The sequence below is a fragment of the Simochromis diagramma genome, unplaced genomic scaffold (assembly GCF_900408965.1).
Source record: "Simochromis diagramma unplaced genomic scaffold, fSimDia1.1 OVJJ01000361.1, whole genome shotgun sequence".
Taxonomy (NCBI): Eukaryota; Metazoa; Chordata; class Actinopteri; order Cichliformes; family Cichlidae; genus Simochromis; species Simochromis diagramma.
This window is the reverse complement of record NW_024386860.1, coordinates 11533947-11560453: the sequence shown is the minus strand read 5'-3', so window position 1 is coordinate 11560453 and position 26507 is coordinate 11533947. Positions and strand designations below refer to the sequence as shown.

Genomic DNA, 26507 nt, shown 5'->3' with positions numbered 1-26507 from the left:
GTTGCGCGCCCATGTTGTCAAATGTAATTATTTGATAGTTACCTGTAAGATATCAGTATACTTTAACCTGAAAAAAGGTTAGACATAGACCTTTGTTTCTTCTGTTCAAAGTGTGTGTTCCTGTATGGGGTTTTTTTTTGGGTCTCACTGCTATCTTGAGTATTTCTTTCTTCTACTGATTTTCATTCGCAATCTCTCTAGAGAACAATGACCCCACTTCTCTAGACCCTATTTTATCAGGTCCCTACTCTCACTATCGATAACACTGTTGTCTACAATCAGAATCAGAATCAGAATCAGAAAGGGTTTTATTGCCAAATGTTGAGCGGGTTTACAACATTAGGAAATTGCTGCGGTGCTTCAGTGCAAACATACTGTTATAAATACTGTTATAAATTAAGCTTAAATAGACATGAAAATAAAAATGAGAATAAGAATTAAAAGTGCTAAGTAGATAGATAGATATATACATGATATATACATGAGTGCAGGTGGTGCAAACATCATAGTCCAGGAGATTCAAATTCAAATTCAAATTCAAATTTTATTTGTCACGTACACAGTCATACACAGTACGATATGTAGTGAAATGCTTGGACAACTGCTCGTGACCTAAAGAAAACAAAAAAGGAAAAGGCTATGAATAAGATAGGAAATAAATATGAAAAATTAAAAAGGGTAAATTTAACTAGGAAGGAATAAAATATAAATTAAGGTTAAAAATGAAATAACTGTACAACACAAATTAGAATGAAGGGTAAATTTAACTGGGAGAATAAGATAAAATATATAAATTAAAGTTGAAAATAAAATAACTGTACAACAAAATACACAATATAGAACTATATAAGAATGTATGAAGAAATATAAATAAATATATACACAATAACAGCAGCATATACACAATAACAGCAGCGTGATTTAAGTAGTGAAGTGAAAACAATGTCCAGAATGTCCAGTGTGTGTAAGAACTGTATGTGTGGGTCAGTACTGTGTGGTGGTGTGATTGAGAGACCGTATCGCCTGCGGGAAGAAGCTCCTCCTCAGTCTCTCTGTGTTGGTCTTCAGGGAGCGGAATCGCTTTCCTGACCTCAACAGAGAGAACAGTCTGTTGTTGGGATGGCTGAGGTCCTTCACGATCTTCCTGGCCTTGGTCCAGCACCGCCTGCTGTAGATTGAGTGCAGGTCAGGGAGCTCGGAGCGGATGGTGCGCTCAGCTGACCGCACAACCCTCTGTAGAGCTCGTCTGTCCTGCATGGTGCTGTTCCCGAACCAGGTTAAGATGTTTCCCGTCAGGATGCTCTCTATGGTGCAGGAGTAAAAGTTCCTGAGCACCTTGGAGGGCAGTTGGAAGTCTCTCAAGCGTCTGAGGTGGTAGAGACGCTGACGGGCCTTTTTCACCACGGTGTTGATGTGACAGGACCATGACAGGTCCTGCGTGATGTGAACTCCGAGGTATTTGAAGCTGTCCACTCTCTCCACTGGGCACTCGTTGATGACAGGGGTCTGGTAGTTCCTCTCCTGCTTAGTGCTGAAGTCCACTATCAGCTCCTTTGTCTTACTGACGTTTAGAAGGAGGTTGTTCCTCTGGCACCAGTTCTCCAGATTCCTAATCTCCTTCAGGTAGGCCGTCTCGTTGTTATCAGAGATCAGGCCCACCACGACGGTGTCGTCAGCAAACTTGATGATGGTGGTGGAGCTGGTAGTGGCCACACAGTCATATGTGTACAAAGAGTACAGCAGGGGGCTCAGAACACACCCCTGGGGGGCTCCAGTGCTGAGAGTGGTGGAGGCTGAGACATGTCCGCCCATCCTTACTGCCTGTGGTCTGCCAGTTAGGAAGTTGGAGATCCACTGACACATAGATGAGCTGAGTCCCAGATGCTCCAGCTTGGTGGTGAGTGTGGAGGGAATTATGGTGTTAAATGCAGAGCTGTAGTCTATGAAGAGCATTTTAACGTAATTCCCCCTTCTAGTGTCCAAGTGAGTGAGTGATGTGTGGAGGAGATGAGAGATGGCATCGTCTGTGGAACGATTTGGACGGTAAGCAAACTGTAGTGGGTCCAGTGTGTCTGGTAGTGAAGAAATGATGAAGTCTCTGACCAGGCGTTCAAAGCACTTCATCACTACTGAGGTGAGGGCTACAGGGCGATAGTCATTGAGAGAAGCAGGGTGGGGTTTCTTCGGGACAGGAACAATGATGGACTCTTTGAAGCATGTGGGGATCACCGACTCATGATTCATGCCTGACCTACATATGTCAGGTAGACACAAACATCTGCAAACAAGCAGAGGCTCTGGGGCAAATCCCTAATGTAATACCTAATGTCAAGTATAAATTAAAACTTTCTTTGAGCATGATTCAATTTAGACTTTTATTTTGAAGACACCGCAGTTCGGCTTCCGCTATGTTCCACTGTTGCTTAGCAACGATGAACGCTCTCATGGTTTCGGCCGCTAGCTTGTGCTGATTAGCTGGGGTGGGGGTACAGCATTCTGTGGGAGGAACTCTTTACGATGGATGATGAAGATTTGGACGAGTTGCTGGATGAAGTCGAGAAAAAGTTTTGTCGCAACGTTTCAATCGCGTCCTCAGCGGCTCGCACCAACTCAAATGTGGCTGGAAAAGACGAGAAAGACAAAGACGGACAGAAAAAGCACGGGTAAACAAAGCTAACTTGGCTAGCACATGTCAGGTATAAGTTAGCTGAGCATTACTTCAGCTTCCATGCATTGCTACTATTTAATACACTTAATGATCAGTTCAGTTTATATTCAATGGCTTCAACGTTTTCAAATTATACTAGAAACTGCCGAAATATGCAGAATATGGGTTATTGTAGATACAGAGGTTTGCTCTTAAAAACAGTCATTAATATCTGTCACCAGCACCTGCTACAACCCCAAGACACTAATCCATGTATTTGTTTCTGATTTAGTGCCACAAAGCCTAAACGGTCAGTGAACAGTGTCACTGAGGATATTGACGCCCTGCTGGAGGAATTACAGGAGGAAGACTGCAGTCCTTTCCCTCAGCCAAAGGTAAGATTGACTTGAACCCGTTCTGAATTCTGGAAAGAGAACTGTGAATTACAAGAAGGCACGGCATATAGGAAAGCTTGCCAAGTACACCTTAAAACATTTTTTAAGTCTTGCATATGATTGAGGGGCACACTGCTGTCATATACTTTAAGTTTTTAACTGATGCTGAGCTGGCACTGCTTGTATCTGAAATTGTTAGGAAGACTTAATCTTGCGTTGTGGTCCCATAATCTTATTTTGCACTGCTGTATCATGTCTGAAGTGATGAAGTGGATGAATGAAATGCAGAGTTGTTCTTTCTTCTTTGTCAGGCTCAGGATCCTCATAAAATCTTACCAAGAGCTGGTGTTGGCCCTCAGGCTGGCATGCCCCAGAGATTTTATCAAGCCTTAGCAATAAGTATATTTATTCAACTAGTTTCACTTCACATGTTTGTTTTCGTTTAGGACCACAGAGTAAGTTCAAAATGTCAAGATTTATTTATCTCAATATCTGCATTCAGGTTAAGCACTTACACAAAGGTAGTTATTACCCTCATAAGTCAACCCGGCATTTGTCAGCAGTGCCTGATAGGAATATGTGTGGTTTAGTGCTTTAGTCAGTAAGCCTTGGAAGGCCCTATATACAGTGGGGCAAAAAAGTATTTAGTCAGCCACCGATTGTGCAAGTTCCCCCACTTAAAATGATGACAGAGGTCAGTAATTTGCACCAGAGGTACACTTCAACTGTGAGAGACAGAATGTGAAAAAAAAATCCATGAATTCACATGGTAGGATTTGTAAAGAATTTATTCGTAAATTAGGGTGGAAAATAAGTATTTGGTCACCTCAAACAAGGAAAATCTCTGGCTCTCACAGACCTGTAACGTCTTCTGTAAGAAGCTTTTCTGTCCCCCACTCATTACCTGTATGAATGGCACCTGTTTGAACTCATCATCTGTATAAAAGACACCTGTCCACAGACTCCAAACTCCGCCATGGCCAAGACCAAAGAGCTTTCGAAGGACACCAGGAAAAGTATTGTAGACCTGCACCAGACTGGGAAGAGTGAATCTACAATAGGCAAGCAGCTTGGTGTGAAAAAATCAACTGTGGGAGCAATCATCAGAAAATGGAAGACATACAAGACCACTGATAATCTCCCTCAATCTGGGGCTCCACGCAAGATCTCATCCCGTGGGGTCAAAATGATCATGAGAACGGTGAGCAAAGATCCCAGAACCACACGGGGGGACCTGGTGAATGACCTGCAGAGAGCTGGGACCAAAGTAACAAAGGTCACCATCAGTAACACACTACAACGGCAGGGAATCAAATCCCGCAGTGCCAGACGTGTTCCGCTGCTGAAGCCAGTGCATGTCCAGGCCCGTCTGAAGTTTGCCAGAGAGCACATGGATGATACAGCAGAGGATTGGGAGAATGTCATGTGGTCAGATGAAACCAAAGTAGAACTTTTTGGTATAAACTCAACTCGTCGTGTTTGGAGGAAGAAGAATACTGAGTTGCATCCCAAGAACACCATACCTGCTGTGAAGCATGGGGGTGGAAACATCATGCTATGGGGCTGTTTTTCTGCCAAGGGGACAGGACGACTGATCCGTGTTAAGGACAGAATGAATGGGGCCATGTATCGTGAGATTTTGAGCCAAAACCTCCTTCCATCAGTGAGAACTTTGAAGATGAAACGAGGCTGGGTCTTCCAACATGACAATGATCCAAAACACACCGCCCGGGCAACAAAGGAGTGGCTCCGTAAGAAGCATTTGACAGTCCTGGAGTGGCCTAGCCAGTCTCCAGACCTCAACCCCATAGAAAATCTGTGGCGGGAGTTGAAAGTGGGTGTTGCTCGGCGACAGCCCCAAAACATCACTGCTCTCGAGAAGATCTGCATGGAGGAATGGGCCAAAATACCAGCTACTGTGTGTGCAAACCTGGTAAAGACCTATAGTAAACGTTTGACCTCTGTTATTGCCAACAAAGGTTATGTTACAAAGTATTGAGTTGTATTTTTGTTATTGACCAAATACTTATTTTCCACCCTGATTTACGAATAAATTCTTTACAAATCCTACCATGTGGATTCATGGATTTTTTTTTTTTTTTCCACATTCTGTCTCTCACAGTTGAAGTGTACCTCTGGTGCAAATTACTGACCTCTGTCATCATTTTAGGTGGGGGAACTTGCACAATCGGTGGCTGACTAAATACTTTTTTGCCCCACTGTACATTCACCAGCCATTTCATTAGGTATACACCAGTCAAGTGGTTGTTAATGCAAATCCAATCTAAATAGCCAATCACACGGCATACAGTCAATGCATTTAAGCATGCTGATGGTCTAGACAAGCTCCTTAAGTTCAAGCAGAGAATCAGAAGAAAGATGATTTTAGTGATTTTTGAATGTGGCATAGTCATTGGTGACATGGTCTGGGTCTAGCTGGTCTACGTATATCATAAAACGCTGATCTGCTAGGATTTTCTTACACAACCATCTTTGCAGATAATTTTCTGGAAAAGAGAAAATATCCAGAGAGCAGCAGTTTTCGGGGTCAAAATGCCTTGACCCAGAGAGGTAAGAGGATTAAGGCTGTGGGCTGAATGGAAGGCAACAGTTACTCGAAAAACCACTTGCGCGAGACCAGGAATGCAGATGAACATCTCTAAATGCACAAAACATCAAAGTTGAAGCAGATGAGCTACAGCTGCAGAAGAGCACACCAGGTGCCACTTTTCTGTGGTCACTGCTTTTTAGGAAACTGATTGGTCAGCAAAAAGTGATTTTTATACTGTGTTGATTTGCAGCACAAGTTACCATCGCAGTGTATTCTTATAAGAAGTGAACCACTTTTTAGGGTAAAACTTTAAGTTACTTTGATAAATCTCTAATCTTGCTTGAAAGTACGGTCCTCTGATTGTTCATGAGCCACAGTTTGAGAACCACAGTCTTACAGTGCCCAATGAATGAAGCAGGTAGTAGCCTTAACTTGGATAATTGAGCTGATAGACAGGTATACTGAGGGGAAAAAAACAGAAAATTATTGTTTGAAACTATTCTCAAAGGAGTTGTATTAGCTAATCGTGATAATTTTGCAGAAAGTGAGGGAAAATGTATAATAAAAGTAGAGGATACACAGTTTCCAGTAACAAAATTCCAAATATTTAATGTGTGTCAGCTATTAACTAAATGGATGATGTGACAAGTTGACTTATTAGGCAAGACCAAGCCAAAAAATGTGCTATATAAAACAATTACACTAATTAAATAAATTGCTGCCACAAAGAACCCCAAACACACACACACACACACACACACACACACACACACACACACACACACACACACACACACACACACAGGAAATATCTGTTCCTAATACACTGTAGTTCCCTGCGAATGCAATTTGTTACATTTTTTCCTCTGTTTTGCTTTTGTGCCTTAGAAATTGTTCAGTTCAGCATCAATTTAACAGAAAAGCTATGATCAACCAATTTGACCAATAAAAAGAAAGTTAGTGACCAGCAGGTAAACACATCGGAGCATTTCAAGCTGGAGAACCAGATACTCAAAGGATTTTTTTTTTTCAAGTGGGGGCAAAATCTATTAATATAGGTACGGCTCAAATTCTTATGTCCAAATTATTTTTCAGATCCTCTAAATAACACATGACTCAGCCGCTCTGGTCCTCTGACAGAGGGAAACTCGGTCACTCTGACCCACAACACTAAAACTGGCTGTGACCAGCTACGTTTGGTACAAAGAGGATGCAGCTCAGGCACCAGGAGCGGGTTATAAGAAGAGGCAGGTGGAAGAATACGATTATGTGAAACACTTAAAGTGAAGTGCCGATATCTACGTTCAGCTTCTGCCTTCACAGTCAGACATTATTATGATGCACCTGTCTCATCTCCAAGTCTTTACCTGTATTATGAATAACCAGTAAGAGCCATAAACATACACCTGGGTTTTCAAATGTCCTATTTGTGACAGCTCTACTTGATTATAACTACACATACACAAGAGGGATGGGGAGGAGCAGGTGGCGATAAATGTAGGTTTTATTTGGTTTAATTCTATTCACAGTTTAAGAAAGAAATAACTCTTTTTTTTTTTTTTTTTAACCTTTCATTTTAGGCTGAGCAGTTTCCTAAAGGGCCACATGTGGAAAAGAGGCTTCCATCTCAGTCAGGAGGAAGAAAGTAAGTCTTTTAGTTTATTCAAAATTTAAAAAAAACAAACAACAAAAACATGCAGGCATGCAATAATCACAGGATGCAAGGAAGTTAAACTGCATTTGTCTCCGAGTTAGTATTTCTACATGTGCCATAAGTTTGGATATTTACTAAATCAGTGTATGAAGGATAGTTAACCAAGATAAAAGTCAGTAACATATTATGTGGAAGCGTATCAGTGGCCAGATAAAAGTCTTTATATTAAATATAAAAGTAACAACCAGGTTGTGTGTTTGTTCAGGCTGTGTATCCTGTTTATGCAGGATTTTGATTTTCTTGCTCTTTCTGTTTGTCTGGACACAATCTGCACTGCGTGTTCTGCATCCAGGTGCTGTCCTGTTTTTATTGGCGGGAGCTCTGTCGCAAATGGTGTCGGAACAGCCGCATCCAAGAGGTGTGAAAAAATAATTTCATACTGAGAGCGTCTGTCAGGTCTCGTCTGGTCCTGGTTTATAAAGATGTAGAACTCTAGGATCCACAACATACTTTTTATTAGTTTAAATAAATTATACCACGGTGCATTTTCAAATGATTATAGACCAATGAGTGATTACCTATAGTGTGTATTCATTGCCTATTGCAAATAATAACTGACTGTATACCAATAGATCATGTGACCAGCTGAGGTGTGTATCCTGCGACTTTCGGGTGCTGATGTTTGATGACTGTGAGTGGGATTCAACCTGTGATTACCTGTTCCTCAGGTGAGTCTGCAGGCTCGATGCCATGTTTTTCTCATCTTGACAAGAAAATGTGTGATTAAAGAAGTTTTAAAGAGGAACGCGAGTAGCAGATTTAAATTGCTCCTTATGTATGGCGCTAGTGGTCACCTTTTGTGTTTTACATATGGTGTGTCTGTGGGAATGTATTTAAGGTAGACACACGAACACCTCACTGGCTTCAAGCATAGGCTTAGCCTCTACAGACTGTATATGCAGTTTAGTGTGCTCTGCTAGTACTTCTTAAAAACTTTGGTTTTTGGTCAGCCTATAACCTTCAAGTGATTGATCGGGATAATTTACGAGCCCAGCAGTGATTATTTTTAAATATTTGAACTTTATCTACAACTTTTCATTGAAGCTTTCGTAGTTTTTTACAGGAATTATGATGACTTAGAATAGTAGGATGTGCAGCTGCATAAGGCTTGTTGCCAAAGTTGATGATGAAAATGTTTTGATTACTTTTTACATAATTCTAGTTTTCAGTCACGTTTAAGTCTATTAGAACATTTTAGAATATCTGTCACATATAAATGAAACACTAGAGGTGAGATAAACACGAGTAAAGCCATCAGAAAAAGTATAATAAAATGACCCCACTCTGGCATTTTAGTCTCTAGAATAGCTTGGTCTCTCCACTCCTTTCATCAGTTTCAAATGTTTCCCAGCTGTGAACTTTTCAGATAAAACAGATTTTTTTTTCTGCTTCATTTTTCCTCTTGAACACATAAAAACAAAATACAAAAACTTGCAAGGAAAAGGATATATTTGAATCAAAATAACTATATTTGTCTATAAATTTGCCATACATATTTTTAAACCTGCTACCGGTTTTATCTTGTGACCCCCCCCCCTCCCCCAACACACACACACTTATTGTCGTCCTTATTGGGGATCCTAGGTTACAAACCAGTACCAGTGGGGCTGTACAGAAGTGAATTTGCACAGCATTTCATTGTTCTCACCACTTTTTCGACTTATGTGGCATCAATTTGATGATCCATAACACACACACACACTGAGATCCCCTGTGTGAGTTTCAACTGTATTCACCCCACCTTCCCCACAAAGCCAGGGAGCAGTGATAAAGTAGTCTGTTACACATAAGTGCAGATCAGTTGTTGTGGACTTTAGCTGTTTGATGTGCGCGTACTGAGTAGTGCGCCTTGTTCTGACAGGTAACAGTGTGAAACTGAATGAGGCCACTTTATTAATGCAGCAGAGGGACAAAAACAAACTCTGAACATGACATCATCATCTGGAATGAGGCTTTACTGGCCAATCAAGTATGAGCAAACACATTTGTACCCAAATAACATAAAAAAAAGAATGAGTCATGAAATCCTATTTTACAGTATTAAAAGCCTCTGTGCTGCCTTTTATTATTTTATAAGGAATTTCCTGGATGTTTATCTTAATACCAACCTTGTTAAGTGTGAGACTCCAAATTATCCACAACTCTTACTCACACATAATGTCAGGAAGGCTGGATTTTTTGGGGATATGGAATGAATGTTCTAATTATTATAGTCTATTCACATTGTAAGTATGTAAGTGAATTATAAAAGTCTTTCATTGCTTGTGCTCTATTACAGAACCCTTTCAGTATCTCAGTATTTCAGTCTTAGTGCATGGAATGGCTACATTGACCAAAACAGTGTTTTTCACTTGTTCCCATATTTGGGACAGTGAACTTGTTGGTGTCATTACCTTTACCATATAAAGCACCTTAAGGTGACCGTTTTTGAATTGGCGCAATATAAAAACGAATCACATGGCATAAAAATTGAATTTAAATGTTTATGTGTTTTAAGAAAATTATATTATTATTTTTTCTCAAGATTTATTGGGTTTTTGTGCTTGACCAGACGGGGGCAGTAATGTTCTGTGGAGCTACTTTTAAATGTATATGTTTTTGTTTTTTTTCCTTCTAGACGAGCTGAACTCTGAGTAAAGTAGAACAGGGCACATTGTAAAACATGTTCAGCCCTCATTAATCCACCCACAGTCCTAATGACTGATAAGAGCAGTTACCTTTCCCCAATGGAAACAACTCAGCATCTGCAGATCTTTGTGACTAGAATATAAACAACCACACTATCCTACTCCCACACACTTGTTAAGCCTCTCCAGAAAACTATAAACTAAGCAGAATGCTGGTACAAGCTTACAGACTGAGTATCACAGTTATATAAATGTGAGCATATTAGGTTTTCTTTCTGTAAACTTTCTCTTGACAGAATTCACATAATGTCTTAGTTATCTGTGAGTCGTGCTACTTGTCAGACAAGCACCAGTCTGTTTTTACTCTTGTTGCTTGTGTTTACATCCCAGTTCATAGATTTCTTTCTGTTGCTCAGAAAATATATGAAAACAAAGTTCATGAGGACATAAATAATTAGTAATATGTGATATTGTGAATGCAGTTTGAACTACACAAACAGGTTCATCCTCATGCTTTTATCTACTTATGATGATGTGAGAAATGAGCTTTCCATAATTTTAATACTAAAGCAGTAGAATACCATTCTACAGATAACACCACACAGGTGACCTCCATTAATGTTACAACGGGTAATGGTGTCATTTTGTCCGCACGTGCAGCTGCAGAAGGGGCAAAGGTTGACTTCTGGTGATGCTGTCACTCGTTATAGCGGCGGTTCTTAGACTATGGCGGGTCACACTAATGGGCCACGGATAATCAGGTGAAAAGTATGAAGTGAGACTAAGGTGTCTGACCATTATTTAAGTAAAGTAAGTATTTGAGTAAAAGTTTGAGAGCTACTGTAAAGGCAAATAAATAAATAAATAAATAAAGGAACTGAGGGTTTAACTGAACACTGAGGCTGATTAACGTCTGTGTCGAATGTATGGAGAGCCTACAGTGTGGGTGATGTCGTTGCCAGCATTTGTATCTGCACATGGTGTGACTGCATTGTTCTACTGTTTGCAGGTGACTTTCTCTTTTCAAGTTGATCGATTCTCTTCCATTTCAATAGCTGGAAATACGTAGGTGTAAACTGATTGATTGATAATACTTTATTCATCCCGAGGGAAATTGGGTTAAGGCTGATGGTGCTAAGACACTGATTCATGATTGTTTCTACATTTCTTTTAATATTATTGGAGATTTGATTGAAGTCAAATTTGTTAGTAGATTAGCTGATGGTGAAATTCTGGTCCAGTACCATCCTTATAAAATTGCCTTAATTCCTCAAAAACTGAATTTATTTGCATCAATTGGCAATGTGATCTTAAAGCATTCCATCTGATCCTTTCCGAATAAGGAAAACTCAGTCTAGACATATTCTCACTTTGACAATGGAAACAAAATAACCTCATTAATGAAGAAAAATTGCTCCCCCATGTACCAGATGCCTATGGACATTATTTTGTGGATTAAGTCTCTTTTAAAAATAAATCTGAATTGAGTTGAAAAGAGAAAGGTTGGCATTTCAGGCCTTTACACTAACACGAATTCAACCTAATTTCAGCCATTCATCCATATCCCACTGAGCAATTTTCTGTTGATTATGGGTCTGAAAGGGTGTGTAAATGGTACAGAGCTGTCGAGATTAATATCATGTTCATTGTGGTTCAGAGGTGAAAGTTTAGTAGATGTCTAGATCACACATAAAGCTACTTTCAGGTGCTCCTTATTCACAATGGGTCACCACAGCGGTTATCTCCACACGCTTAATCTGGCAGATTTTTGCAGCAGATGCCCTTCCTGACACAGCTGCCCAAGAGATTGGTGTTTCATATGAGGGGTCTTTCACCTGTTAGGCAAATATGTAACTACAGTTACTTAAATCCAGTCTTTGTCCAAAGCAAAGCATGTTTCCCATGGGGTTACGCCTATACTGCATGGTGAGCTTTTGCACGGAAGTCTGGGAAATCAAAACTTGTGGTCCCCACAATAGTAAGCATGATGTGGCTGTGGTTAGATCTGCTGCCTTGTAGTCTTGAAGACTGCAGAGAAAATCTTTCCTTCAATTTTTTTTTTTTTTTTGATAAAAAGGCTTTTGTTTAGATGCCCATCAAAGTTGTCTTCTACATCTTTTCACCTAACTTCTGCTAAGTAGAAGGGAGATATTCTCAATCTCGTGACATAAAATATAAAATTGTAATAAAGGAGCTGTTTGGTGCTTGGGTCTATATAGTTTCCTTCTGAAAGACGACACAGATATGCATGTAGGATAGATCGATCGATAGGTAGGTGGGTAGGTGGTGATTTATGAGTAATATCGGAATTAATATATAAGTACATACACAAAAGATCTAATACATCTAAATGAGTTGTTGTTAGTGTGCGGGTAAAACATCAGAAATCTTCTGATTATGAAAGGTTTCCAGAGTATATAGAAACGGTGAAGCTGGCTCTGTGAAGCTTAAGACGGTCTTAAAGTGTTTTTCATTGGAAAGTGCAGGAAACCTAAACGTATGTGTCCAGAAGGCTTTTAGTGCTTGGGAAGACATTATGAGATGTTAAGAAGGCTGTAAATGTGTCAAGTTTTCACACCAGGATATACCCAAAGATATACGTCCGCACCAATGACATGTTAGCACTTAGCAATGTTTTTACTCCACAAGTGTGCAATTTACTTTTAGTGTGACTTTAGGTTCAGAGCACTTTGAAGCACTCAGGAGCACTCAGGATGATGAGTTTGCCCTTCATGTCATCACGTCAGTGTTATCCTCAATAAAGCTTCAGTCCGTTAGGAGTAGAGCTTCGACCTTTCAGCTACAAAAGGTGAAGTTTAAAAAAAAAAAAAAAAAAAGAAACATCACATCGGAGGCATGTACATATGCACTTCATAGCCTCTAAATGTAAATGTAGGGAAAACATATTCACATGCAAATTTACTTTTCTTTTTTACAGACCTGGTGACAGATTAAAATAAAAGTTACGCTATAATCTATTCAAACACATTTTACTGGAGGGTTAAGCTACCGAGCTGTAATTTAATTTCACACTTGATCTGTGTTGAACGAATTAAATTCATTGTTTTTGTCTGAATAGTACATTAAGTAGCTTACCCATAATTTGTTAATAAGGAATATCGTGTTTTCTGTCCTCAGTGGTCTGAGTAGGCTTTCTTAAACAGGCGATTTTCCTTTCACACTAATTTGACATTTGCCTGGTCATGTGTAGCTTATGCATCCATTACTACCCACACGGTTGTTGTTTCTTCTTAATTAAGAGGCTTACACCAGGACATTAACAGTGATAGAAGTGCATGTCTGCTGTGCCTATAATTTTAAAAGCAAAAGGGAGTGGCACAGTATGCAAGTTTAGAATTCTTTGCATAATTTTCTACTCATAAATTATTATGGGGTGACCTGCATGACACAGATTTTATTTCAAGCATAAAGCAGAAGTTAAAAAAACATCAACCTCAAACAGCACAAAGCTAGAGGAAAATACATGTTAAGTACACTTGAGCGTAATGTTAATGACTGTCTGTATTCATTTGTCACGCAGAAGCATGCATTTTTATTTAGCGAAGATCAGGGTACTGTTATAGATGAATCTAGGTCAGTGGGTCAGGATTATTCATATTGGACTATTACCGGTGTAAACTTTAAATATGTTTGATTTTACGTTTTCATGTCTAAATCAAATGTTTCATATTTAATTACAGTGTTTAACGCAGTGCTTAACACATATATTCGACCACCTGTCATAAAAACAAAGAAATACAAAAAATTCAGAAATCGGTCAAAAACTTGTTTAAACCTAAAAATGACATTTGCATTTATAAGCAAATAACAAACCAAATTCATGTTTTTCTACCCAAATTTGAGCGGGCACTTTGGACCTCTCAGAAATATATCAAGCCAGACATTTAACAACTAAAACTAACAAAGAAATGTAATTTAGCATCTTCATCAAAAAGTAATCATCCATGCATCCATCTATTCAAAAAAATAATGATAATGTGCTTTACTATTTTCTTTTCAGCTTTTTTTGGAAATTCGGAAACATGAAAAGGTTTGATTAAAGAGTTTGTGGGCACTGGTGGTTGTTAATCACTGTATATTTAAAAGATAAAAAATAAGTCATTATATAGTTATTTCCGATGAATGACTTTGATTCCTTTATCTAGCCCATTCGATTTCATGATGTTATTCTATGTAAGGATATTAAAATTCACATTTTTTCTCTCCTCATGCTAAAGCCAGGACTTTAACTCAGTGTTTCCTAAGTTGCAGAGTTTCAGTACTGACTGATGTAAAATCCGCTGATGTAAAAATGAAAAGCCCTGCATTGAAATGAAAAGACCTACTTTAACCCAAACTGACACAGTATAGGTTGGTATTATTCTTTGTGTTTCTGGAAAGGTTACTATATGGATGATATTTGTCATGGAGGATACATCATTGTAACAGTGTATACATGATTGAAAACAAAGAAGTAGAAGTGTACTTTAACTTCTATCTACTTTTAATTAATTACTGGAATGCTGCAGCCTTTCTGTTTATTGTCATCGATCATGTTCATTCTTATAAGGAAATAATTTTCCATGTTTAGTGGCTGCTTCCAGCATGAGCAAAAGTCATGTCAGACTGGTTTCTTGAAACATAACAAAGAGCTCTGGTGATGCATTAAAACGGACGATTGTATCAACTCTGAAGAAATTATGTGATGGCATTGTGTCAAACTCAAAGGATTGTTTCCAACATCCTGTGGAATCCATGACTGCACAAATTGAGGTTGTTTTGTGAGCAAACTGAGGTCCTGAGTATACCCATCTACCCGTTACAGAGCAACACTGACATCAGTTTAAAGTGGTGTTTGTGTCCAAAGAACATTTTTTTTAAATTACAAACTGTCTCTAAAGCTGCTAGATTTTCCCCTTACTTCACCATCTAGTCTCTAACTGTATCCATCTGCTGTTTGGTGAAGTCTGTCAGAGGCTGTGTGATGAAAACACTGCCTGAGCTGCTGGAAACACAGAAATGGAACCAGTCGGTCAGTGTGTTTCATATGATAAAGATTCCTTTATTGTCGCTATACTTTGGCATCATACAGTGAAATTGGAGCAGAGCTTACGTTTCAGCAGACTAGCATACTTACATTCTTACATGCTTTTCACTCATGTGTAGTTGCGGTGTATGTTTTGTTTTTGTTTTTTTCCCTATAATTTCTGACATTAACAAAAATGTTTCTTAATCAGATGACTTTCTGTAAAATTGCAAAATTATAGCTTTGGTCATTCTACGTATCTGTCATGTAACAGATATAAAAATATACGCATCTGTTCATAGCTAAAAAGTTCCTTAAGGGCAAGAATCCTTTTTTTCCTCTTACTTTCATCTGTGCATGTCAGATATTTTGTCCTTCCAGCAGACTGTCTGCAGGGCTGCAGCTGGAAGGGTAAGGTCTTATCCCTGTAACGATTAAAGTTCACTGTCTGTCTTTCTCTGCCGGCAGGAACAACATGCCGGAACGTCAGAAGCTTGGAACCAAGCTGAAGAAGAGGAGAGGCTTGCGGGCGTACGCCTGCCAGTGCAGCTGGATCTCCACGTTAGAGCCGACAGACCTCAGGGACCAACCTCAGCTCAGATGGGTCTGTGGCAAACACCAAGACTGATTTTCCCTAACCCCTAACCCTCAGTGCTAGAAAGACTGTTCAAGTAGTACAAAAAAAACCCTCCAAAATTTCTGAAAATGTAGGAGTTTTTTTTTTTAAATTTTAAATATTGTATAAATGGTAAATGGACTGATTCTTATAGAGCGCTTTTCTACTCTCCCGGAGTACTCAAAGCGCTCTATACAACATGCCTCATTCACCCAATCACACCCATTCTCACAAGCACTTTATCTATACATAGTGCTTTCTAAGTACATTCACACATTCATACTCCGATGGATGCATCGGAGAGCAAGTTGGGGTTAGTATCTTGCCCAAGGATACTTGACATGCAGACTGGAGGAGCCAGGGATCGAACCACCAACCTTCCGATCAGTAGGTGACCTGCTCTGCCTCCTACAGCCACCCAGGACAACAGGACAAAACTGCAAATTGGTATTTTCTCTGGCCAGACACGTGGCAGCACATCTGCTATAATTTTGTTTGTATTTAACAAAATAAAAATGCAGACATAAGTGTACAAATTAGTTTTTGACTGCCAGTGAAAACTGTTTTCTTTACAAATAACTTTTGCTGAGCTAACACAGCCAATCCCTCAGCATGTTTGTGCTCTCTGCTCATATTACCGTCATATTAAATCATTTTTGGGCTTTTTAAAGAAATTGTTTTAACATTGCACTCAACAACAAACAAATCCTCCCTAAGAAAAAAGTAACTTCAAGGGCCAAATTGCATCATATCTCTTCACATCAATATACGAGCCACAAGTAGGGGTGACATGGGCTGCAAGTGGCCCCCCAGGCCGTGAGTTTGAGACTCCTGCTCTACACAGAGGGGCCCAGACTAGATTAAAATCCAGGTCCTTCTTTTCTCCAAATGTGTAGCTGTAAAATGATTGAAATTATCAATAAAATGAAAATTTTGATTGATAATTGATCTATGAAATGTATCTTTGTATTTGAAGAGTTTGTTAACTTCTAGTTTGATAGCTGGCATCAAAATTTGCACCCAAGCGCAGAGTTTCGCCGTTTTTAAAAACAGTGATGTCAACATAATAATGTTTCTTTTTAAAAAAATGTCAGATGGCCTTAAAAGGCTTTGACTGCCAGAAGGCAGAGGAGTTCAAAATGAAAGTTCTGCAGTAAAAGGAGGAAAAACATCTGCAGCACAACAGAGCAAATGGCACTTGTGATGTAACGGCTGTATTTATTTTTTGACCTGCTTGGTTGTTTTCTAATTCCCAGTGAATTAGAAAATCTGAGATAAACTCTATAGCTCTGTTGCTCAGCTGCTGCGTTTTTTGGGGGGGGATTACTTATTGGAACATTTTCAGAAAACATCTTCTTCCTTTATTTCTCCCAATTTCTGAGTTGTGCTCATCTGAATGTAAACATGTTTAGCATTAACCACTTTTCAGAGTTATCACAACTCATTTGAGTGTGTGGATATAAAATCCAGAGGAGATTGGGATATGAAGCAAAAAAAATTACAAAGAATATTAGGCATCTGAAAATTATGGTGACTAGGGACTACCAAATGAAGCGCCGAGTCAAGGTAAGTATTTACTTCCTGTCGACTCCTCTTTAGCTGCTAAATCCTCCACAGGCTGGGCTCACAAGCTTTTTTTTTTCTTGCACAGAGCTTCTGCTTGCAATCAAAGGCAACCGTAGGAGTTCTCAACAATGAGGCCAAAACCTGATAAAAACTTGCAAAACCAGGTGATGCTGCAGATTCAGCTCATAATTCTCTGTGGTATAATTTCCAAAGTGACTTTATACATGTTGGATGTTAATATTTGATTCTGGTAGGCCACAACAGATCCTTGCATTTTAGTGTGTAATAATTATGACATTATATCTGCTGTTAATCTTTACAGTTAATTAAATTATGGCATCGCTGTTTTTTCACCAGCAGTGAATTTTGCAAACTGCAAAGACAACACTTGTCACCTCCTCCTCTCAGCTGAGAGTAGCTGCATGTAAACTGTGACTTTAGAGCTGCTCTGTTGGACAAACAGTGTAATGGCACCATTTCCAAATCACCCCATGGGTCTTTTTATGCATTATGTTATCCATAAAAAAACTGCAAAGAAAAAGAAAAGTTTGCATGTTGATAAATGTCCGGAAACATTTCCTGATGCCCGTTTGTCTTTCTGACGGCAGCATCTGGCTCCACACCAGTGTATTTGCTGTAATAAGCAAATGCATATTACAAGCTATTCAGTAATAGCAGTGTGTAAAAAGTGGGGTTAAGTATTAAAAACTTTTTAAATGTTAAAAGAAATGCTGTGTGAATGTGTGTGCACTCAAAGCGCTTTGACTGGAAAAGTGGTAAAACTGTTAGCAAAGGTTATTTAAATCAAGAAAAGTAAGCCAGAGAAACATGAAAGAATGAAGATATTGATGAGTTAAGACTCATCAATTGATGAGTCTTAATGTGTTAAAATAGGTCAATGTGTTAATGTGTAACGAACCTGAAACGTCTTACAGCAAATCGCAACACTGCTGTGACAAAAAAGAGAGAAACATTCATTCATTCTCAGCATCACAACAAAGCTTTAGAGCACGGCTTCACTGAGTCGTTTTTATAAAATGTGGAAAGACATGTTGATAAATACAGAACATATTTCCTGAGCAAACAATCTGTTCAACACTTAACGCATAGTGTAAATTAAATGCTGAGTGAAAATATGACACCTCGAGATGGTTTTACACTGAAACTCTGACCTTAACCACTGATCTTAAAACTCAAAGTCCAACACAAATCATACCTGAACCATCATTGCAACCCTGAAAATGCAGAGTCACACCTGAATTTACTCCTAATAAGCTCCTAATCCTGCTTTATAGTGAAGACCTCAAATCAAAATGATAAAACAAATTAAAATTCTTTAAAAAAAACATATAACAATACAATAAGTATTTCTGTATTTTGTGCATAATATTAACCACTTAGACTTTTCTTAGTCTAAAATGAAAACCATCTCCGTCTTACAGCAGAACTTTATTTAAATGTAAATGTTCTCCGTTATATACCGTTTTTTAATCAGGACTTAAGCCAAGTCTTAGTCAATTTGGAGATTGTACACATCTTTTTTTCTTCTATCAACGTGACATTAATGTTGTAACGTTTTCCACAATACTGTTTCATATTATATAAATGACTAACTGAACTAAAGCAGCAAAGAGCCCTGCTATGAAACAGCGTATTAGCTATCTCAGCTCGTCTCGTTTCGAGGAGGCTGCGTTTCCTCCATGTTGTGACTTGAAAATCTGCAGTTTTCTGCACCGTCGAGCTTCAGTAATGGCTTTTGAAGTGACGACAGTTTGATGCCTCCGAGATAATTTATATGCAGCGCTTTAAAGTCGAGTCACAGTTTAATGAGATTAAGCTGTTTAGCTGTAAACACAGATAAAGCCACATGGAGTCACATCAGTGGTGTACTTAGTGAGCAAATGGGAGCAAGGTGAGTTTTCCTGACATGCGCTGAGAGTTGCTAACACGGCCGATTAAAAATCTCATAAATCAATTACTGATGATTTAGATCTTTTCTTAGATTTTGGTTCACAAAACCTGGTGATGGTTTGAAGTAAACTTGCACCCACTGCAAAAGTATAGGACATTATTCTTTATTCATAGAAACCCTAATCTTATCTCAGATTAAAGCTTTAAATCTGGACCTATTTAGCAAATTCTTACTGCCAACAAATCCAGTAAAACAAAACACATCAACATTGGTTTTTCAGCATTGTGCCCTTTGCTTCCCCCTAAAGAAGCCAGCTCATTAAAACACTAAAATAGCTACACTATAGATTACAGCCACAGCTTCTCTAAAAGAAAACAAATCGTGCATTTCTCGGGGACTGGTCTCATGCACATTGGGTGCCTTGCAGGATGGTGTGGGTGAAAATGAGCCGAAGCTACTTCGTGTATGTTTTAGTAGTAATAAAGGTTGAGTGGGTACATTCAGTGTTGGTTTGGTTAAATGCAAGAACAATTTACAGTGTTCTGAAAAAGTTTTCTGCTCTCCTTCCTAAGTTATATTTCTTTATATCTTCCTATGAGTGGGTGCATGGATTTATTGAAACTATGGAAATATAGTTTATAGGCCAAGAAAAAGATTGTATAAATTTTAATGTGCTTGAAAGGTAAGCAGAGGCTTCAGTTTTCAGACCCCTCTTCTATGGAACCAGCTTCCAGTTCGAATTCAGGAGACAGACACCATTTGTCATATAATTGTTGGGTTTTTCTCAGTATGTATTTTTGTAGGGTCTACCTTACGATATAAAGCGCCTCGAGGCGACTGTTGCTGTGATTTGGCGCTGTATAAATAAAATTGAATTGAATAGAATTTAATTTAATTGCAAGTCAGTAATTAATATCATCACCTTTATTCTTCAACACAGCCGGTCTTATGTAAACGTTCTTGTAATGCTGTCCATGCTTCTTGAAGAACATTGAAAACTCTTCTTTGGATGTTGGCTGCCGTTTGTTGTGTTCTCTGTCAAGACAATCCCACACTGCATCAATAATATTAAGGTCGGGGCTTTGTGTGTTTTTCTATCCAGTTATGCTTTTATTGCATTGACTTTGTGTTTATTATCTCTGAAAAATTAAGCTGTTGCTTAATAAAAAAAACAAAACACCCCAAAACATTCCTCCTAAAAAGATGGAGGTACGTGGGCTGGACTGAAAATGAGTGAAAAAGCAGCCATTTCCCCCCCAAAAAATTTGAAAGACCTTCACAAAAACTTGAGAATTATGTCTCAAGACCACTTTGAAAAGTATGAAAGCAAAATGTGAAGAAATGCAGGGTAACTCTAGACTTTTGCACAGTACCCTAGTTGAATACTACATTTTATAACATACCTTTAGTGTTACATAAAAAAATAAAAGAAATAAGATAAAAGTTCATTCTTTTTCCTCCTCATATTGTTTTCTATGAAGTCCAATATACACAGAATGAAAGCTCAAATCAGCATGTACATATATATAAGGTGTTGAATAACACCATATATTATGGTGCCATCATGCCGCACAGCAAATATCAGGGTAGAGCGCATATCGGTGGTTATATAATACGAGTCATACATAAATAATCGTGGAGACTTTTGCAGGAAGATTTTGTGTTTTTCAGTAAACAACTAGACCGCATCACATCTCCCACGGGTGGATGAGTGGTGGATAAATGTTCTTCAGTCTTCTCCAGCGCTCCATAATCACACATATTGTGTTTAATACCGGCAAAATCATTGCTGAGTTGTTCATAATGACAGTTTTTGCTTTCTTCCTTTAAGTGGGAAATAATGATTTGATCATGACTCAAACATGAGTCCTCCTGAGCAGTGATGGGTAAGACAATGCCGCGTTACCCATTGCTACACCTGCGTCCATTGTTTTCTCTTGTATGTAAGTGTTCACACCAGCAGTGTATTGATGTGCATCATCTCATCGGGAGATGTCCTATTTCCAAGCATTAACATTCATGAGCGTGCGCTGCAGCTTTCAGCCCATGTCGGGCACTTTGCTTTGCTGCCAGTGAATCATTTTTCCTAGCTGAGATGTCAGTGAAATAGCTGCTGTGATTGCAAAGTCATCAGACAAAATAAGAAGTGATCACAGCAAAAGCTTTCCACTCAAAAATACAAAACCAATATTTTCAGAATTATTTTCTGCGGATTATTTTAAAAGGCTTCACTTTGGAGTGTAAAAAGCTTCTTTGAGCGAATGAAGAGTGAAAGTTTACTGTGACGTGATGCAACACAGACACAACCAAACCCTGTAATTTTTCTTGAGCATGACAAGCTTCTAAAAGCAAAGCAAGGACTGACGTGAAAACTTAGAAGGTTGTAAAGCTGCTGGATACTAAAAGACTGATAATGTACAACTGATTAGTCTGATGACTGTGATTAAATATCTTTACACGAGATCTTCGTTGTGGTTTATGCAATTAGAGCATGTTATGATCTTTCCACTCCTCAGAATAGCACTCTATCTGCCTCTTCATGCATCCAATCTGCAGTATGATCTGTTTCTTGTGAGTGAGACGATGGAACATCGGGTCCGTAGGCAGAAACAACTTGTTTGGTAGTTGAAGTTGTCACACAGTTAATCGCCAAAATGTTTCCAGTTGGTTGGTATCTTGTTTTTCCATCCACACTTTGAAAAGATCACTGCATGCACTCTGAGCATAGATGTTGTGGTCCTACATTATTGCACATAGTTGGGCATTGAGGAGCTGTGGATAGAATTTGTGCCTTTTTCTCAAAGTAGGTATTTCTTTCAGAGGAGGAGATCCAGAGGGGATTCGTTCTTCAGGGAGCTGGCTGACAAATGGTTGACGCACCAAGAAGAGTCTAACAGAAGAGAGTAAGTTCACCCAGCAAAGCATGAACAAGACACTAAAATGTGCTAAACTGAAGCTGTACGAGTTGGTGAAGAGTGGGTGACTGAGGCCGACCTTAAATACACAGGTGGGTAATGAGCCGAGCGAGTGCAAAAGCCAGAGATCTTGTGGGAATCTGCAGGAAGAGCTCACGGGAGCAGTAAAACCCGCTGACTCACAACCCCACACAAACACTATCTTCTGGGAGAAAGAGAAAAATAAAAGTACAGAAAAAAATGAAGTAGGCCAACCAGTCGGCAACAAAAATAGCATTTGTCAGATTATTCCTTTTAGAAAAAACTGCTGAAGAGTTCCAATGTGATATATAACACGCAGCTCTCTATGCTGGTATACCTGTCAGTCAAAAGGCCACACGCTTACGCGTAAGCCTTAATAGTGTCCATATGGATGGATTTAACAGAAAAAACACCCACTATATAGTTGCAGTGAGGGGAACTAACCATAGATACCTGGCTGTAAACATGGTTTTTAATGCTGTTAACTTGGGCTCGACTCAACCTTAAGCCATCATGCACTTGACTTGCAAGAGCAATAAGACAGGATTGAGAAACCTGCAACAGAGTCCTTCATGGTTTTACAAAGGCCTCTAGAAAGTAACAGAAAGGAGATCACTTTTATTTTGGAGTATTTCACAGTTCTTATGTGGATCCCACCTCCACCAGACTAGAAAAGCTAAACAAGCTGGAAGAGTTCTTCACAAGCAGGAAGGGAAATGGAGCAAATCCCCCCTAAACTAAGGAATCACTGCATGTAAGATGGCATCAAATACAGAATACCATCTGAGACAGAGTTGGCTGGAAACGGAAAATGCCCCTTTTCTCATTCAAAATATTTTATCAAATAAGGACTTAAATCAATATCACAGAAGTAAATAAATAGTTTTATTTATTTGTGTAATACATCATTCTTTTGTCAGAGGAACAATCACATCAGTAGACAACTGAAAAACACTTGTTCTTTGCTTTCTTGCACGCTGTCACTCAGTATTGCCAAACCTCTTTGTTTGTGAACCAATGTTGGTAAAGCAGTCTTCCTCACACCACAGTTTGTGAAGAAATTCTGCACACTGTTTATTGTCTTTGCTTATTGGCAGAAAGCATTAGGACCTGCTGGGATCCTTTTGACGCTCAGCCGGGGGCAGTTATCCGGCTCGTCTGATATATTGTCCAACAATTATCGTATCTGAGGAAAACCCAGGCTCTCCTGCTGCGAGTGTGAAACAACAGCTTTGGGACAGAGGCCATTCACATCTCTGTGGTGTGATAGACTCAGCAGTGACAGCTAATGTGAAACAGGCTGCTCTTTGTTGAAAGCATGTGGCTGCTGGTTTTGTAATATGTTGAATGTGTTTAGCGATGTGTGACTGTTTTACTGACTCATGAAACTCAGTGTTCAGTCGCCGCTGCTGAGTAAAATTTATAAGCTTAAAAAATGAAAAGAATCTCAGCAGGTGACGTCAGATATACACCCAAGACTTTAAATTTGTTTCCCGCAGCTTCCCGCTGTCCAATCAATACATTTTATCAGATGCCCTTTTAATGATTCCTGGAGTCAGGATTTACACAACCCCATCTCCAGTAGCCTTGGGTGCCTTTCTTCTAAATAAACAATTGGATATGCAAAGGAGGATTCCTGAGTACTGCTCCACAAAATATCAACAGGGAGGTGCAAAAAGCCTTTAAAGCCACTCAGGCTGAAAATTGCCAATTAAAAGAGGGAAGAAAGGAAGCCATGCAGCACATCAAAGAGATGTTGGCCAGAAAGTGCACAATGTGCAGCAGCCTGCGTGAATGTGAACTGAAAACAGAAAAACAGCGAGATGGTATCATTGTACAAAGAGGAGTGTGACGCTGACCACATTGCTGGAGGTGGATGGAAAGGAAAAAGTTGCTGGACAACCAGCAGGAGGGCCAGTTCAGAGGCTGATAATCCATTTAGCGATTGCCAGGAGGAGGTAAAAAGTGGCAGTGAAATACTGGACATGGACACGTGGGATTATTATAAAAGTTCAAAAAAGACAAAACCTTGATCCAGCGAAATCCAGGACACCACAGAAGAGCCTGAGTGGGGGTGACAGAAAGAGAAAAGAAAAGAAATGCTCGCATAGAAACTATAAGAAACATGACCAGGATAAAGAAAGTCAGGAAAAGAAATAACCTAAAGGAAAGCAGCTGAGAAAGAAGAAAGAATGGAAGAAGGTCGAGAAACAACTGACAAAAGTCAAAGTAAGCAGTAAAGGAAGGAAAAGAAACAGCTGAAAAAACAAGAAAAAGAGGCAAATAAGGCAAAAAGGGCAGGGGGAGAAAGGGAAGACAAAGAGTGGCATCTGGATTTGAAAGCATGCGATGTCTACAGAAAGCTGCTGATTCAGCTCAGGCTGAACAGGGGGTTTCTCTTCCTTTTCTTTTCTCCATTCTCCCAGCTTCATCTTCACCTCTGTAACTTTAATGCACTGCCACCTCTGTCTTTCCTCACTTTCTGTCAGCAACATCTTGTTTGATAAAAAACACATTTTATCATATCTAAAGCACTGACAGACTAATATTTTAGTGGCTTACTAAATGAGGATTCAGACGTGATAACCTGAAGTATTTGAAATAACTCTCACTGATTATTTTGTTAGAGCAAACAGTTCCTGCAGCTCTGTATGCAAGCACGCACGTCTTTACTGTCCTGTACAGACTCTGGTTTGGACTCCCTTGTTTCTCAAGGAGTGACGGGAGAAATGGAAGGTCGAAATGTGACTCAGATTCTCTGCTGTGAGACAGTCGGAGGAACAGAATGACAGCACTGCTGCTGAGGAGGAGGAGGAGGAGGAGGAGAAACGGCAAACAACAGCCGGAGAGATGAAGCTTTGAGCATGGTGGGATTGATGAGGTTTCAGCTGCTGTCCTGGAGAAAATTGAGGACAAATATAAGCTGCACTCGTGGCTTGAATATTTGATCATTTAACTAGAAACGCCCAGCATCCCAAACATAACATCTGCTTTTGGTTCGTTTTCCTTCTGGCAGCTTCATTTAATCACATTATCAAAATAAACTTTTGCTCTGTTGCTCTGATAAAGGGGGAAGTATTCCCTCAGTACACCACGCTTTATTTGCAAAATTCAAAATCTGTTAATCGCTCTCAACTATTTTGCATTCGTTAGTCTGATAGAGACAACCGGAAGCACAGCTTAAAGGCTGGAGGAGGGTAAACATCCCAAAAGTTGTCTTGAAAATATTCTTCTGAGACTCTTGGTAATTTCCTGTGCTTCCTTGTTACGCACTGTTGGCATTTTTATGACTTCCAATTCTTTTATCTGTATGGTATTTTATAATAAAGGCAGCTACAACAGGGCGTCTGTTGATGACAGCTGCTTTGTACTGTTTGGAAAAAATGCTGGGTCTTCAGTTCATTAAGCCTCTGTGGCCATCTGAAGGCAGCAAACAATAAATGTGCTGTCAGAGTGCCGTGATATGAAGCACGGCCGTCCACTGCGTTTGTCTTCAAACACTTGTTTGGGCCTCCTTGAGATGACTGTTACCATACACGCATTAGACCAGTGGCTCGAAATCCTTTTTGTTATGCTGGGCTGATATATATTCACCCCTTTATTACTTAAGCAAAGAACTTTTTACTGCAAGCCGCATCAGCTCATCCTCACAGCACTGTATTCTGCAGCTTTAAGCTCCTCACGGACGCTTCAAAACGCAGACTGCATGAGCTGGGAATCAAACCACCAACCTCATGATTGCGCCGTCCCCTGATTTAACCTCATCTCTCTATGCTCACCTTCTTCTTTCTTCTTTTGCCGCCCCACACAGAACCTGGTTCCTCCAAGTGCTTACCCACAGGAGATCGATTGTTGTGGTTTTCTCACTAACACTGTAGGGTCTTTACCTCACAACATCAGCCACCTTGTTGTGAACTGGCACTATACAAATACAAGTGATTTGCTGGGATGCAAAACTTACTGTAAGTTCATCTTCAAATGTCTAAAATTATTGTTTTCTATTGAATCAGTTTAACAAGCGAATATCAAGTGATTCAAATTTATTCCTGTGTGCTGTTTTATCTTTTAATTGTATGCATGTAGATGCCACCTGCTGTAAAGCCTGAAACCAATAAGGAGAGTCTTGATATTTAAGGATGCCTCTGGCTGCGTTGGCCTAAAATATCAAATTAAAAGTTAAAGAAGCTGTGCTGTGTTAGCTGTGCCAGGGATACCAAGAGGATAAATTTGCAAATCATCCTGCAGTGACTTCTGTTCTTCAGGCTGTAGAAAGCTGCATATGGAATCAAGCAAATTAGTGCTTTGAATATCAGCTCAGTTAGATATTTGTTTATTGCTTATTTTTGTGTGGGGATCGAGTACAAAAACAGCTCATATGGAGCCCATGCCAGCATCTGAACAGGGACTCAAACCAGCAACCTTTAGGCTACTAGTCAGCTGCACAGGCCTCTGTACTTGATTATCTGCTTCTTGCATCTGTTTGTTTAACGATAGCTAAAGACCCTGCTGTTATTTTG

The 26507-nt window shown here is 39.4% G+C and overlaps 1 protein-coding gene across 1 annotated transcript; it reads left to right on the top strand.

The window, feature by feature from the left end:
- The first annotated feature begins 2433 nt into the window (after positions 1–2433).
- Positions 2434–15694, top strand: cunh8orf37 (chromosome unknown C8orf37 homolog). The gene is made up of 6 exons (XM_040030547.1): positions 2434–2663; positions 2940–3042; positions 7174–7238; positions 7600–7665; positions 7880–7975; positions 15429–15694. The coding sequence occupies exons 1-6, from the start codon at positions 2518–2520 to the stop codon at positions 15586–15588; spliced, it is 636 nt and encodes a 211-aa protein (XP_039886481.1). The 5' UTR covers positions 2434–2517; the 3' UTR covers positions 15589–15694.
- The last annotated feature ends 10813 nt before the right edge of the window (positions 15695–26507 follow it).

Bases quoted from the DNA above. Each gene is read 5' to 3' on its own strand.
- cunh8orf37 (XM_040030547.1), top strand. From the start codon at position 2,518: ATGGATGATGAAGATTTGGACGAGTTGCTGGATGAAGTCGAGAAAAAG. The intron at 3,043-7,173 runs GTAAGATTGACT...CTTTCATTTTAG, and splicing joins GTCCTTTCCCTCAGCCAAAG to GCTGAGCAGTTTCCTAAAGG. The intron at 7,976-15,428 runs GTGAGTCTGCAG...CTCTGCCGGCAG, and splicing joins TGTGATTACCTGTTCCTCAG to GAACAACATGCCGGAACGTC.